Genomic DNA, 14,654 nt, shown 5'->3' with positions numbered 1-14,654 from the left:
TCCAACATTGCGTTAATGAATCCTCTGCCGATATCGCAGGTCGCTGTCGATAGCCCGAGGAGTATTTATTACCAAAGAATAATTAAAACACAGTGCCCTCGTTATGTTTATTACGATAAATTGAGTTTTTATATAGTTTCGCCAAGGCAAGTGGGACAAGTTGTAAGAGCGGTATTGTGGGAAAGAATTTCAGCTGTTCGGATGATTATTTCCTATATTATCATACAATAACTTGTTTATGGATGAATTGGATGATAAAATAAAATAAATGAAAAGCCTTTTTATTCCGCTTTACTAACTATTGCAAATATTACAATCTTATAGTTTAATTGCCTTTGTCGTTAACTGTAGTATTATTATTCAGAATTAGCAGTAGCACTAACTAAAGGGTTTTCTACATAGTGTAAAAATACAGTTTTACTCAATATACTTATACTTACGTTAGTAAGGAAATTTTGGACTTTTTAGCTAACTTACTATTCGAAATATATTCTTTCTTTCTTTCTTTCGTTTTTCTTTCTTTCTTTAGAAACAGTCTCTTAAAGTAATAAATTATTACAATGAAGGAATTATTATATAGCAGGTAAAATTACTTATGTTTTTTTTTGTTTATGCTTCGTTATATAGGATGTGCATTTTTAAATAGCCACAGTGTTTACTACTAGATATATACAGGGTGTTATAAAATCGGAATGAGTCGTAAAAGGCCCAGTTGTTGGCGCTGGTCTATTTTTTATTGGGATGCCGTTTAACGGCCAGTTCTTTAGGGCTCTGACCTTTAATGGTAACAAATGTATGTATACTATTTCCATACATGGAAACACATACAGCTAATAAAATATTCAAATAAATATGGTAAGTAAACAGGAGTTTAGTTGCCATAATTAATAGAAATAAAAAAAAATTTGAAAGAGAATTTCAAAAAAAAGACATGCTTACGTAGTATAACCAGCTGGATATGTTTAATTTTGATCTTAACAATATCGCATCGTGGCGTGACCGGGTGTTGTGGAGATATTTTTATTAATGTAATGATCATTTTTTATACAATAATTTAAAAATATGGACAATTGTCTGATATAAATTATTATAATTTTTTTATTTTTATTAACGTTTAAGTATGGTATTTATATAAAATATGTTTAGTTTATTCTAGAATTCATAAATTGTTCAACCTGGGTTTAGGAAAGTGGAATTTATTCCCCGTTTTTTAAATTGTATATCACGTTACTAACAATCAACTCTATCAATTTCTAACAATCGCTCTTTAGCGATAAGACCGCCATAAGTTATGCTTAAGGTATGTCATGTTATTTGTCATATTGGTGAGCAAGAAATAATATTTGTATTATATTGTAATCAATTACTTTTTGACGAGAAAAAAGACATCGTATTTATATCCACAAAAAACAATTTAACGCCGAGATCTTTGTAATCAGACTAAAGGTGACAGTCCATTTCCAACCGCAGCTGCACTATTGTTCATTTTACTATGGAAATTGACAGTAACAGCGACGCGTTCAGTACCAGTAGTGCAGCTGCGGTCAGAAATGGAATGTTACCCTAAGAAAAATAAACACTCGAATAAGTTACGGTTAGGGGTGTAACGCATCGCCTCTTAAATTATTTCTTAATTGTAAGTAGCAATTTAGTGCTCGACTTTATACCTACATTTTAAGGTCTTTGCCGTGATCGGGACCATAAAAAACACGGGTGTTGTGTCCGTGTGTTGAAGGTGCTAAAAATATTGTATTGGCAAGGTGCGCAGTCGGTGGAGGGGGAGGTGGCGCTGATCGTCACAAACACAAGTAATCTTACGGAATGTCTGACATTAGTACTAGCGGCAGCCGCTTGAACTAATTTTACTCCATAAGGTTTAACGTAGAAAGTCTGCCAAAATGAGGGCAGCACCAGTCGTGCACCTAGCGATGGAGTAACTTCGAAAACGGAGTAATTTTGAAAATAACTAATATCTACTAAACTAGAAACACTTTCTATTCAACAGTAAGCAAGATACTTTTATAAGCGTTGCATTAGCGTAAGCGTTGCTATGCTAAAGTATAAGGTGCTTCTGGTTTTTTTTTTTTCATTTTTAAAATTACGACGCTTTCGAAGTCACCTCAATGTACCTTACAGGGTGATTTAAAGAGATGCCCGCCAAGGAAAAGCAGACCAAAAACAAGATGGCGGGACGATTTGAACGTGTACTACCTACGTTGAATCGGAGGACCGAATGGGGAAAAAGAGGCATATGTGCAGCAGGGGGACACTAAAATAGGCTATACTAATTAAACATTATATGTGCCACAGAAATTTTGGTTTAGTAGTTTACAGAACAGTTATATATTTAAGTAGTTGAACAAATTATTTCACTGCCATTTCACAAACTATGTCAGAATAATGTAATATTAGAAAATAAATCAAGATTACAATATTTTTCTACACTACGTTTTTATATGCCTGTAGTAGATGAAACAATGAGAACCATAAAACGATTTTCCCAAAAAAGTACTAAATTGCTTTACTCGCTTTTCTTTAAAAGGCTTTAATAGTATTAAATGGTGTATTTATGTTATTCGAAAAGGGTCAAACGTCTCACTTCGCTAATAATCGAATGTCCCACGCAATATGGCGGCATAAAAATAATAAAATTTTATACTTTGCGATTGCATCAAATGTAATTTTATACCGAAATTTTTATGTGATCCAGTTGTGGATATTTTAGGGTTTTAAGGTTTTACATGATTGCGCTGTGGTCCATGTAAAAAGAGTAAGTTTCATGTTCAATATTTGGCAAATTAACTAGTAAGACTTGTATATTAGACATTCAACTTATGTAGATGTGTGTAAATAAGGGACTAAATATTTGAAAGGATTTTGCTATGAGAATCATAAGCCTTTAAGTCAAATTTTAATTCGAAAATATGACAAAACGCTTCAAGAAAAGGTTGGTTCTGTCTTTTGCAATGGCTTGGCGGGGACACTACCGTGCCCCTTAGAAACGATCGAAATAGTTGTAATTTTTTTATGTAATTTTACCGGTGGTAAAATATCAATTATTTTCATGTTAAAATATTAAATATTTATTCCTCGGGCTAAGTTTTGGCTCCCTTATTTCCGAAATACAATGAGCGCCACTTGGACCATTCCACTAACCCTGGGTTAACCGGTTAAACTGGGAGTTACCATGATTACCAGTACAATTTGACACTGTGTTAACGGTTTAACCGCTTAACCCCGGGTTAGTGGGATGGTTAGTCTTAAGGTGGGATTCCACCCGTGTGCGGCACTGTGCGGCACAAGCATATTCATTACAAAAATGCTTGTGCCCCACAGTGCCGCACACATGGTGGAATCCCGCCTTTACAGGAAGACAATAATTTCGCTCGTGACATGGACCACAAACAAATTTTCATTTTTTCTACAAAATGTCCGCATAATACTCGGACATCGAATCGACACCGCCGAAGTGCTCCTATAAATAACCCGTTTTATTTCCTCGCCCGGCATATTGGGCTCCCAATTTATACCGATATTATTGTCAAATTCACCTCAGCACTTAATTCATAATTTTACGAGTTAATAAACTTGTACAGACTTTATATTTTTGTACCGTTTATTGTCAGTGGTTGTTGCCAATGGCCACATTTTTTGTATATCAGTTGTGAACTACTTAAAACTAATAGAGACAGATTTGTCGCGACTGAAAACTGTATCTATTTCAAATTAGTACCTATTTTTTGTACACGATATTGTTATAGAATAGAATAAATGTTTATTGTATAACTGTGTACATACATATTGTAAATTACCACTTTACAAAGTAATAAGTAGGTATTAACAGTTGCCTGCTAGGGCGTAAAATTATGTTAGGCAACCTACCTATCTTAAAACTACGCTTATAATACATATTAACATTGTTATCTGTATATGTTTGGTATCTGTTAACTTGCAAAAAAATCATTGACATCATAAAATACTTTATCTATTAGCCAGTTCTTTAGTTATACATTTTGAGAACAAGATATTTTTTTAGTATCAACTTTACAGCACTATCCAATTTATAATAATGTGTTTCTAGTTTTTGTTAGGATAGAATTCTACAATTAGATTATTTTTATAGATCGTAGATAACTTTAACAAAATAAAAGTTATTCTATTTCAGTGTCAAGTATATTATTTTAAACGCACTAACGCCATCTGTTGTTGTCTGAGTAAACAGAAACAGGTGGCAGCTTTCCGAACGAAAGCTCTTTGATAACGTATCAGCTTTCAGGGTTGTGCTATTTTAATTTAATTTGTAAAATGTACCTGAGGGGTTTTTTCAACGAGGCGGATTCGAGTAATTAGAAATAACCCTATCAAGGTCGGATTATCCTGAAAAAAGTTTTTGGCAAAAATTTCATTTTTGGTACAAGCTTTTATCGCTGACTGTACTTTTCTTACGACAGACAACTAATACTCATCGAGACAATTCTAAAAACCCCTAACACAATTAGGTTGCGTTGTTTCATCACAGAGTTCCTATGGCCACCTCCCGCCTCCATCATCAGATCAGCTCGATGGTACCATAATATTGAATTGTCATCCGATTTATACATGCATGCAAAATTTCAGCTCAATCGGAAACCGGGAAGTGGATCAAATTTAACTTGCAAGATTTGATTACAGATCGACAAACAGACAGCGGTCAGGTGAAAGTAAATAAAAGCTTGTAAATAACCCGACATTCATTCAAAATTCCATTGAGTCATAGTCCAATTTCGGTAATAGGCATTTCCAGCCAATAGCAAGGGTAATAGGGTTTTTAGCCAGAGATGAGAGGAGACGTGCGAGAATCGACCGATAGAATTAGTTGTAATCCACACCCACATCTCTTCTCCGCTGGATTACAACTGCTTTAGTTCATGTTCGGAGGTGTTTCGTTACTACTTTTGTTTCTACATCATGCGCTCATCTTCGCATTAAGTGGAAAGGCAGCCTTATCCGACGTTTGGAAGTGATCCGTTGCTTCTGTTGTTTCTACATCGCGCAGTCGATATTTTAGAAGTTGTAATTTTTCTACATACACTGTTGTGTTTAAATTTTGTAACTTACAATTACAAGCGTGTATAAGTGTAATGTCAATGTTTATATGCACATTAGGTGCAACGACTCCAATTACGATATTAATCAGCGCAGGCAGGCTTTAATCAGTTTTACGCGACAGCGCTTGCGACCGTGTCGATATGTACAGTCGCCTGCAGTAAAAATAATATCTTACGGCGTCCGCCAGCTGGCGCGGGTGCGCGGGTTAACGGAAAAGCTAGAGTATCCGCGAAAATCGAAGCTCGCAAATTGTGGGCACTTTTCTTTGTCACTCTAATTACGCCTTCATTGGAGTAAAAGAGAAAGATCCCCGCAGTTTGCGAATTTCGCGGACGCGTGCGGCGGATTTTACCCGGATTTTACAATGCGCCCGCTCCGTGCACCCGCGCCAGCTAGCGGCTGCCCTCATATCCCGAACCATTTTTTTTTCGTTTTGCGGGTATCGAATATCGATGTACTATTTCTTGACTAGGCCCCCCGTACATTATGTCAGTTATGTGTATACTGCGTTGAAGAAAGTTACAATACCATATTGGAGGTGCATTGGAAAATACATACCTACACATTCAAGATTCAAATAAACGAAAGTACCTACCTACCTAACGAAAGAACCTACCAATGAGAATAAGTAGATGGTCATTTTAATAATAATAATCCTATTTAATACATATTTTCATAACGTCCGATAGTTTTAATTATTGGAAAAACTCCAGAACATGTGTCTCCAATAAAAGTGCCTCCGAGTGTAATTTCCTAGCTTGGTGAACGAAACCAAAGGAACTCTTAGCAATTGTTCTCTGCAAAATAAGGCTTTCGTTGGTTGGAACAAGCTCAATACCTCATTACTAGGAACTTTACCTTATTGTAGTATTGAGTAAGTTCAATGCATTTTTTTTATTTCGTATAAAAAATACAAGTAAAATTTTGAATTAGGAAACATTCAAGAACAGGAGCACAAAATAAGTAAATACATAAACAACACACCAACATTTAAACTTGATTATGTGAATTTATAAAGAGGCTAGAAAGCGACCAGAGATGTACTGGTGGATATACGGTTTAGTAAAAACACGTATGTGACACTTCACCCGATTATGCTGACCCCTTTGATTTTACATACATTCTAAATGTTTATACTTAAAACAAAATAATCATAATATATGCACGCCTCCCTATACCAAAGCTAGTCAGACTCAGAGTCAGTTTCCTTACCGACACACAAACATACATATTCATGCGCTTAAGCGTGACTAACGCGATTTGCTTACAATAAGTGTTAAATAATCAGTTATTTTTAGTTTTCGTCTTATTTTTAGGTTTTTAGCGGGAGTGATGAGCTATTGCTTTGGTGATTAACCTATATTATATTTAGCTGTTTGTTTCTAGTGAGTAATAGTTTAGTTTTAGATTGGGTAAAAATATAGGTGATTTTATTTGGTTTCTATTACGAAATAGTCCGTAAAGTTAAGTCATAAATTACGCAGACAAGTTTATATAAAAAAATATTGATACCAAAAATTTGGTAGATATAGGAACTTTACAAAATATGTACAAATATAATTCTTGAAGGTATTACGCCCTTATACGTATCAATTAATATTAATTAATGTGCAAACCTACAATAAAAATAAAAACAATTAACTTTTTTTATCAAATTGAAACTTAATTCAAACCCAGAGTTTAAGATTTATTATTTTTCAATTCCCAATAATCGAACTCGTGTGGATTAAAAAAACTCGGGTCATGCAACGTCGCGTGCGTGCGCGCACAGTAGCTTAATCTGCAAAAAGGTCTTAAGCGACTAAGAGTTGTACTTAACTTAGGCTCTTTTAGGTAATACAGTAGCCTGAAGATTATAAGATTAGTGCCTCGGATAACAAAGGGCTTAAGTGATACTATGTTGGACTGTACTTAAGCTCTTTTAGTTAGTGCAATTATAATGCAGAAGGGTGTAAGTTCTTGTGTCGTTCTCAGTAAAAGGAACCTAAGTGAGAGAAGCTCTTGAGCTATTTTATACGTTGCTACAATGTTATACGATCTCTTTGCAATGAAAGCTCCTAACCTACGAATGTCCCCTTTTTAATACAAAGTACAGTCAGCAGCAGAAGTTGCTAAGCGGGCGAGGTGTTCAAAATTCCCTTAATACGCTCTTATTCTCTTAACAATAAAGGTAATTTTGAACAACTGGCCCGCTTAGCAACTTATGTTGCTGACTCTATTGTGTAGTTAAGCTTTTTTGAATTGATGCAGTTGAACCATCGAAGCTCTTAGTTCTTAGTAGCGTGTTGGATCTAGAACCGATTTAGAGCCTCATCGATTAGAGGAAGTATGGGGCAGTTGGCTACAAGGGAAAATGGAAATAAAATAAATTAACGCAATTAAGTGAGTTCAGTGGCGAGACAAATATTTATTTAGTTAAAAAAAGTAAATTCCGATCTCGAGAACTTTTACTCTATAAGTCCATTTTCTAAACGGTCTAAGGTCTCTCGATAGTGTCGGTGGTTTACAGCTTGCCTATTTATAGGATGCCTATATTGCCTATTTACATTTTTATAACCATGTTAAAAATCATACTTACCTATAGTAAATCAAATTTACCTATAGTAAAAAGCTTCATTGATGACAAATGTATTATTTAAGTTTTTTCCATAGTAAAACTATGTAATACATAAGTTCTTCCGATTTTAAGTGTTGCTGTCAGGACTAATTGTACTTTGTCGTCATTGTTCTAGCAAATGTGAATTCCTACGCAACAGGTATGAATTCTTCCAAATTTTACAACAGACGCTCTCGAAGCAGATCTTAATTCCAAATCGCTACAATAAAAATACTGATCAATCTGAATTATCCCTATTAAGTAGTTATAAAGTTTCGTCCCTTCGGATCGGATCGGTCAATCGTCCCGGTTCCGGCCATAAATTGATCATTACATCGCATCCTGTTTGACAGTGCGTCTGTCTGTACGTCCACGCCCCTGTTCAACTTGCATGGGAGTAGGAATGTCATAAACTACATTAGTTAATACGTAGTTACATAAACATAGAAGTGAATTTTCATCAGAGAAGTGTCCTTACGCTTCATGTGCATAAGGACCCTTCTCTGCTGAAAAGCCACTAATTGTTTATTTGGTACCTATGAAATAAAAACTTTACATACCTAACACTTTGTTTGCATTGCACGCCTGAAGTATTCTGTCTATATTTAGACTTATTTTCTAAAGACATCACAAACAATCCTAAATAGTCTATGAACGAGGCACTTGTACTTGAAAAGATCTTAAACCCCCATAACTTTCAGAGCAACCATGGCCGTCAAAGATTACGACACCATTGGTCTGTCCGATTATTATTCTTGGAAATGCAAAAACTGTCCGAAGTTAGCACGTTTCTCTTTGAGTGATTTATTAGTTTGCCTTGACGTTAGTCTCTTCAGTTGGAACTGAAATAAAAGTGTATAAATATATCCCCTATACGGGAAACATCGAGTTTTAAGCTGGAGCGAGTTGAAAAGACAGAAAATCATTCACACAATCTTCAGCTGTCAGTAAAATGTCTTTGACTTCGACTTTGATCCCGTCTCACATCCCAAACTAAACTTAGATCCCAACTGATTATAGCACCTTTGACATAAATAGAAAAAAATACATTCAATTACACAGATTTCTCCTTTAAAGTCTTTATCAAATCCCAATACAATACAATTACCAGCCAACAATACAATATCGGAGCCGATATCAAACAAGATTACACGCCGAATAATATTGTATTAGATCTAATACACGATAAAGCTCTAATTATCGACACTGGGCTACACAATAGCGCCACACACAGCGACCAATCACGATTCGATAATGCTTTTGTCTTTACACCATTTTTTCCCATCAATGATTTGTGAAGACAGGACGCACAATACGAGCGGGATGCGGGCGGGAGAATATCACTTTGTCATGGCTTAGCTTTTGTGGCGACGCAAGTGTTGGAAGGTTTCTTGGGAACGCTATGAATAGTGCTTAGGATAATAAAGACTATCTGGTGACTCGTTGAAAACTAAAACGACCGTTTCAAGAGGCAGCTGCTCTAAGTTTTCAAGGAAACGCATATGATACTTACTTAGTAGTACATACTTACTTAGTTTTAAATGTCCAATTAAGAATACGATACTAAATAACAATCTATCGACCTATATAATTAATTGAGCTTATTCTAATTGGATAAATAGATGCTTCACATGTTATTTTTATCTTGGCCATAAAAAGTTAAATAAGACATCGTTCAGTCGTTGAACAATTTTAAATGAATGAAGACATAGAAGCGGATGGAATTAGATCAAACACGAATGAAGACGACGATTCCAATGATGCGAAGCATGAGGTTGCAACAAGAGTACACAGCGCTCATGCAACGGAATTAATAGGCGAAGTGGCACGCAAACCCGATCCATCAGTTCAAAGGGCTCCAGTTAATGAATCAAGCGACGGCCGCCTCGCAACACCTCTTTTGTAGCCGGACAAAATCGACTTTGACGGAGCGACGGAGCCAAAATAACCGATCGTGTCCAACCCATTGTGGGCTATAATTAGACAGGAATAAACACGTGGTGGCAATTATCGCTGCAGCGGGTTAAATGAGGCACCGAGTTGTCGTTAATGGTACACCCGGCCTGCGGCATCCGGCCGAAAACCGTGGCCAAGGGATTACTGAACTTCCGAGGAGAAAAGTTTACGATACAGCTTTATGTTCTAATATTCATAACGAACCTCGGGCAATAACTATAAATGAAACATAAATATAAATTGAGTACGACTTTCACCCTTAAAACAATCAGTGTTCAAGCAAGGATGATTGAAAGGTCGGCCAACTCTTTCGAAGAGCAGTATCGTTTGAACAAAGGGATTAAAAAGAACAAGGCAGCTTAAACAATAAATTATAAATTACCACAACTGTGGCAGAGAGCGATTACAACGTCACATCTATCAGTGTGTTAAATTCCAACTGTTTAGTAAATTAACATTTAAAAGTTGTAATATCCGAGATCGTTCGGTCCGAGCGTGCCGCAAGGTACAATTCTGGGATATTAATCATTGAGCGCAGCGCGGGGCATACATCACGCACCCTTTGAGCACCAAGGTTCGCTCTATACTCTTACAAGAATAACGACTTAACTACCGTAGAAGGCAGTGGCATATCTGACCTTCTAATTTTAAAGGGTTTGATTTGTAGTAACGCCGCAGCTTTTATTGCGTCCATCCTAACGCCGTAAACGTCTCAATTTCGACGACTTCCTGTTTGTAATTCATTAGTGCATCTAGGTGCCGATCAAACCTTATACGTCCACATTTTATTGGAACCAGTTACAAAAGATTAATGCTGTCGTCAAATAGAACGGTGCTGGGTGTTGTGCAATAAATAATCATTAAGTAACAGCTTGTCCGAGGGTTTAGAGCGCCGTAAACCACGCTTAATACGCCAGAGCTAATCTAATCTAAAATTTTACCTGCAAAGGGAATAAATTTTCCTATAACTATGGCGAGCAAAAAACCTCCGGAACCGCTAATGGACTTCGATATTCATGAAGGTGTAAACGTAACGAATATGAGTTTTATTACCGATAAGAGGGACTTTTTAATTGCGGTCGGGTATAAATTTAGTAAATGTAATATTGACCGCAAAAAGGTATTTGCAATTATGCAATAAAAAGGTGTATTGGTAGAAGACGGGTCGAGCTTAATGAGCTGCTCTAGTTTATGGCCTAGTGCCATAAAAGCGAGCTTTCGGAGCGAGTGGAGACATGAAACGAGAGCCGCTTAAAGGACACTTGCTTAGCGAGTAAATGGATGAGAGCAGATGGATTTCTCTGATGACAAAGAACAACTTTATGTACAGTTATAAAAATAATCATGAAAACAGTAGCTAAAATAAAAGTCATATTTTTACACAACTGACATGAAATGCAATGTCCCGATATTACGTAGTTGCTGTATGTAATTCAAATGAGACTTTAACAAGTCATATTTTTACACAACTGACACGAAATGCAATGTTCTGATGTTAGGTATGGTAGATGGTAGGTGTATGTAATTCAAATGAGTGAACAAGAGTTAAATTAACTATGATTTTTTGCTTGAACTACGAGTACAAGTAAATTCCTTCAGACTAAGTTATATTTAAATAGTTTAATATAAATAGTTCAGGTTTAAAACCGTTCTATAACGACAAAATAATAACAGTTATGGTCCATAACTTATGGGACAAAAACTGGTAGATATTCATAAAATGTCACTGTCTACAAACACGCAAAATGTAAATGCTAAGATAAATTCGCTAAAAGAAAACTTGGAGCATCAGCAACATTGTTCTCTCGCACTTAAACAAATGTCCGCCCATTCAGTCCTTCACTTAGCTAATGAATAAATAAGTTAAGTACGAAATGACTCTGAATTGATGATAGCAATTAGTTGTTGAGAGGATGCACTCGATATCATGTTTTGCTCTCAGCTGGTGACGTCACGCTCGTTCTTCCACTTAAGTGGTCCGAAGAGTTGTTATTTGATTATGTATACCTATATTTTGTTTAAGTTTAAACTGTGGGACTGTATTGCTGAAGACAAAGTCCATCATTAACTGCCTTTAGTGTACGGCCAAAAAAGCCGATGGCGAAATGTAATTGCTTAAGGTTCCGTCACACAGGCGCGTCACAAGGGTATAATATCCTATAAAAATAAGTTTTTGGCAAAAATTTAATTTTTGGTACAAGCTTTTATCGCTGACTGTACTTTTCTTACGACAGACAACTAATACTCATCGAGACAATTCTAAAAACCCCTAACACAATTAGGTTGCGTTGTTTCATCACAGAGTTCCTATGGCCACCTTCCAGCTCCATCATCAGATGATCAGATCAGTTCGACAGTACGATATTATTGTATTGTTATCAGAACTACATACAGCTGCCAATTTTCATGACGCTACGATCCTTGAAAGATGGTTAAATTAGTTACCTTAGATTCCATTACATAGTTACATACAGGTCGACCCAGGGTCGACCTAATAAAAGCTTGTTAAAAATAAAGCTGTGATCCCTATGTCGTATTTGGTTCAACAGATAGCAGTTCAACGGAGGGATACAGCGGGTACAATTCAAGGGTGGTTTATGTAGGTTTCTATAGGTCCATGGCAATATAATTTTGAAAACCAGAGAACTACTATTACGTACAGCCAGCTGCAAAATTGCATGGACACATTATTAATAAAGCAGTCATGCAATTTTGCAGCTGGGTGTAAACATTACTTCTAACAACAATATCATGCAACACGGTTACACAGACAATACATAAGGAGTTAAGTTTATATTAGGTTAGGCACTTAATTGCTGTGTAAGGTTTTCTTAAGTATGTATTTCAATTGTAATTAAAACATAGCTTTCCAAGAACCCATAAACATGCCATAAAAATGCAGGACATAATCAAGTATATTTACATCAGTTTTCTATAAAAGGGTATTAATGTCAGTTAACGTCCTATAAATGCCTAAAGAATCTTAGTACTCAAGTAAAGTAAGTCGTGAACCAGAAAAGGCTAAGTTAGCCTGATGCGGCGTGGACTAATGGCCATCCATTAGCTATGTATCTGCCAGTCAAAGGTCGTGAGTTCGATTCCCCCGTCACGACAAAGGCTTTGATAAGCTTATACGTCTTTGAGATTTCTTCGTCTTCGTCTTCTAGATCTTAACACTAATTATGTTTTATAACTATAAATATTTAAAAGTCATTAATTGATAAGTACATATATTTTTCTTCCGAAAATAAAAAGAGATCATTTCATTCTTTTATAAATTAACCTTTAAAACATTAATAAAAATTGCAATAATAGCCGTTTTTTTTTTTCATTTCAAAGATACAATTGCTAAGTTCAAAGTAATTAATAATAGACTAGTACAGTCAGCAAGGGAAGTGGCTAAGTAATTACCCTGATCATTTTGAACATCTCACCCACATAATTACTTCTACTGCTGATAGTATGAAGTGCAATACGAGTAACACAAATGAAACTTAGAACAGTTATTTCAATTAACTAGCATGTAGAAGCAAAGGTTAGCAATAATCGCCATAACCTTTCAATTAGTTATAAACACTCAAACATGCGGCGATAATAGCTCACGTGATGAGTTTTTAGTCGGAGTCATGCCATAATTAACTTTAACATGATTGTGTTTCATAAAACACAATGCCATATAAATGTGCAATAGCCACTTTGTTAGCTACAATCATAGACTAGGAATCCTCTAGACGGAGTTTAGAGCAATTATTTCATGAAACCGATGCTGCCAAAAATACTGGGGTGCGGGGGACGAGGTGAGCGAGTCCCGTGCCGTGATTGGTCTGTTCAAAGACACGGACGTCACACTTTGACTCGAAAATGGAGTAAAACTACCGTATATTTGTGGCAGAGGGGGTAGCGCTACTATGCTCAGTCTAGAGGATGTCTTGTCTGTGGCTACAATTATGATTAAATTGAGTAGATATTCTTATCATGGCATTATATTTCTTTAGAGCATTATCGTACATAAAAGCAAATGGTTTCAACTTCTCTTGGACAACCTATTCTTAAAAGAAGGGGAATTGGAAGGGGTAGTCCTCGGCGGACTTTCTCTGATCAGATCGGGGAAATCCTGAAGAAAGGCCAGGTCAAGAGCACCCTAAACCGGCGAGCGTGTATGAGGAATGTTATGAAAGTAACGAAAGCGAAAGAGGACGATGATGGCGGAGGAGGATGTCAGGACCTCTGCCTACCCCTCCGGGAAATAGGCGTGATTATAAGTATTCTTTAAAGATCTCAATTTAGCTCCTACGGGCGGCGTACTCAGAACTTCAGGGGGCCCAGGCCTAGCCAAGGTATCGGAATGACAAATGCTACGAAAGTCACGTGACTATTTCCAATTTTCCATACATTTTTTAAGTTTCTGTTGGCTATTAACGATTGTCGATCGGGTTAATCGATAACTGAAAAAGTAAAGGGTACTCACTGCGCATGATGGTGATAATGCTGTGCGTGATGCATGGCGGCGGGCGCGCTCGGCGCAGCGTGGAACGCAGCGAAGGCCGACGGGAACTGCAGCGGCAGGAACCCCCCGCTCCCGGCCGCCCCGCCCACGTCCCGGTCCGGCATCATCCAGACACACACATCACCGACTCAAAATCCACACACATACTAGTTCAGGTCACGGTTAGTCAAAATTCACGCACATATTTAGTCAGGGCTGTCAAGTCAACTCCAATCTAACCATCCCCATTTTTGTGGTTTTGTAGATCATTGTTAGCTGGTTGTGTGATGCCTCATTGTTGTACCTGTAACAAGATAATTGTAGATGAGAACATGAAAGTATCTGACGAATTAAAATCAAACCAAAAACATAAAAAACGGTGTCAGATAGCCAAGAACTCTAAATATAAAACGTTAATTTAATTATTTAAAATAACGTTTTTATGTATTTATATACGAATATATCGTAGTCGGGCAGTTCGGGTATACCTAAAGGTTTAAAGGCTAAAAAAACGTGTCCGTCTAAGGA

At 36.6% G+C, this 14,654-nt stretch overlaps 1 protein-coding gene across 1 annotated transcript in view; it reads right to left on the bottom strand.

Moving 5' to 3' along the window:
* LOC134658286 (transcriptional activator cubitus interruptus) overlaps positions 1-14,337 on the bottom strand; it is a 78,749-nt gene extending 64,412 nt beyond the window's left edge. Inside the window, exon 1 of the mRNA XM_063513888.1 lies at positions 14,109-14,337. Within this exon, the coding sequence (XP_063369958.1) occupies positions 14,109-14,254 (146 nt within the window). The 5' untranslated portion in view covers positions 14,255-14,337. The remainder of the gene's footprint in view (positions 1-14,108) is intronic.
* Between the last annotated feature and the right edge of the window lie 317 nt (positions 14,338-14,654).

This window comes from Cydia amplana, chromosome 22 (assembly GCF_948474715.1).
Source record: "Cydia amplana chromosome 22, ilCydAmpl1.1, whole genome shotgun sequence".
Lineage (NCBI taxonomy): Eukaryota > Metazoa > Arthropoda > Insecta > Lepidoptera > Tortricidae > Cydia > Cydia amplana.
The sequence above is the reverse complement of the archived record's forward strand: the minus strand, read 5'-3'. Positions and strand labels throughout refer to the sequence as shown.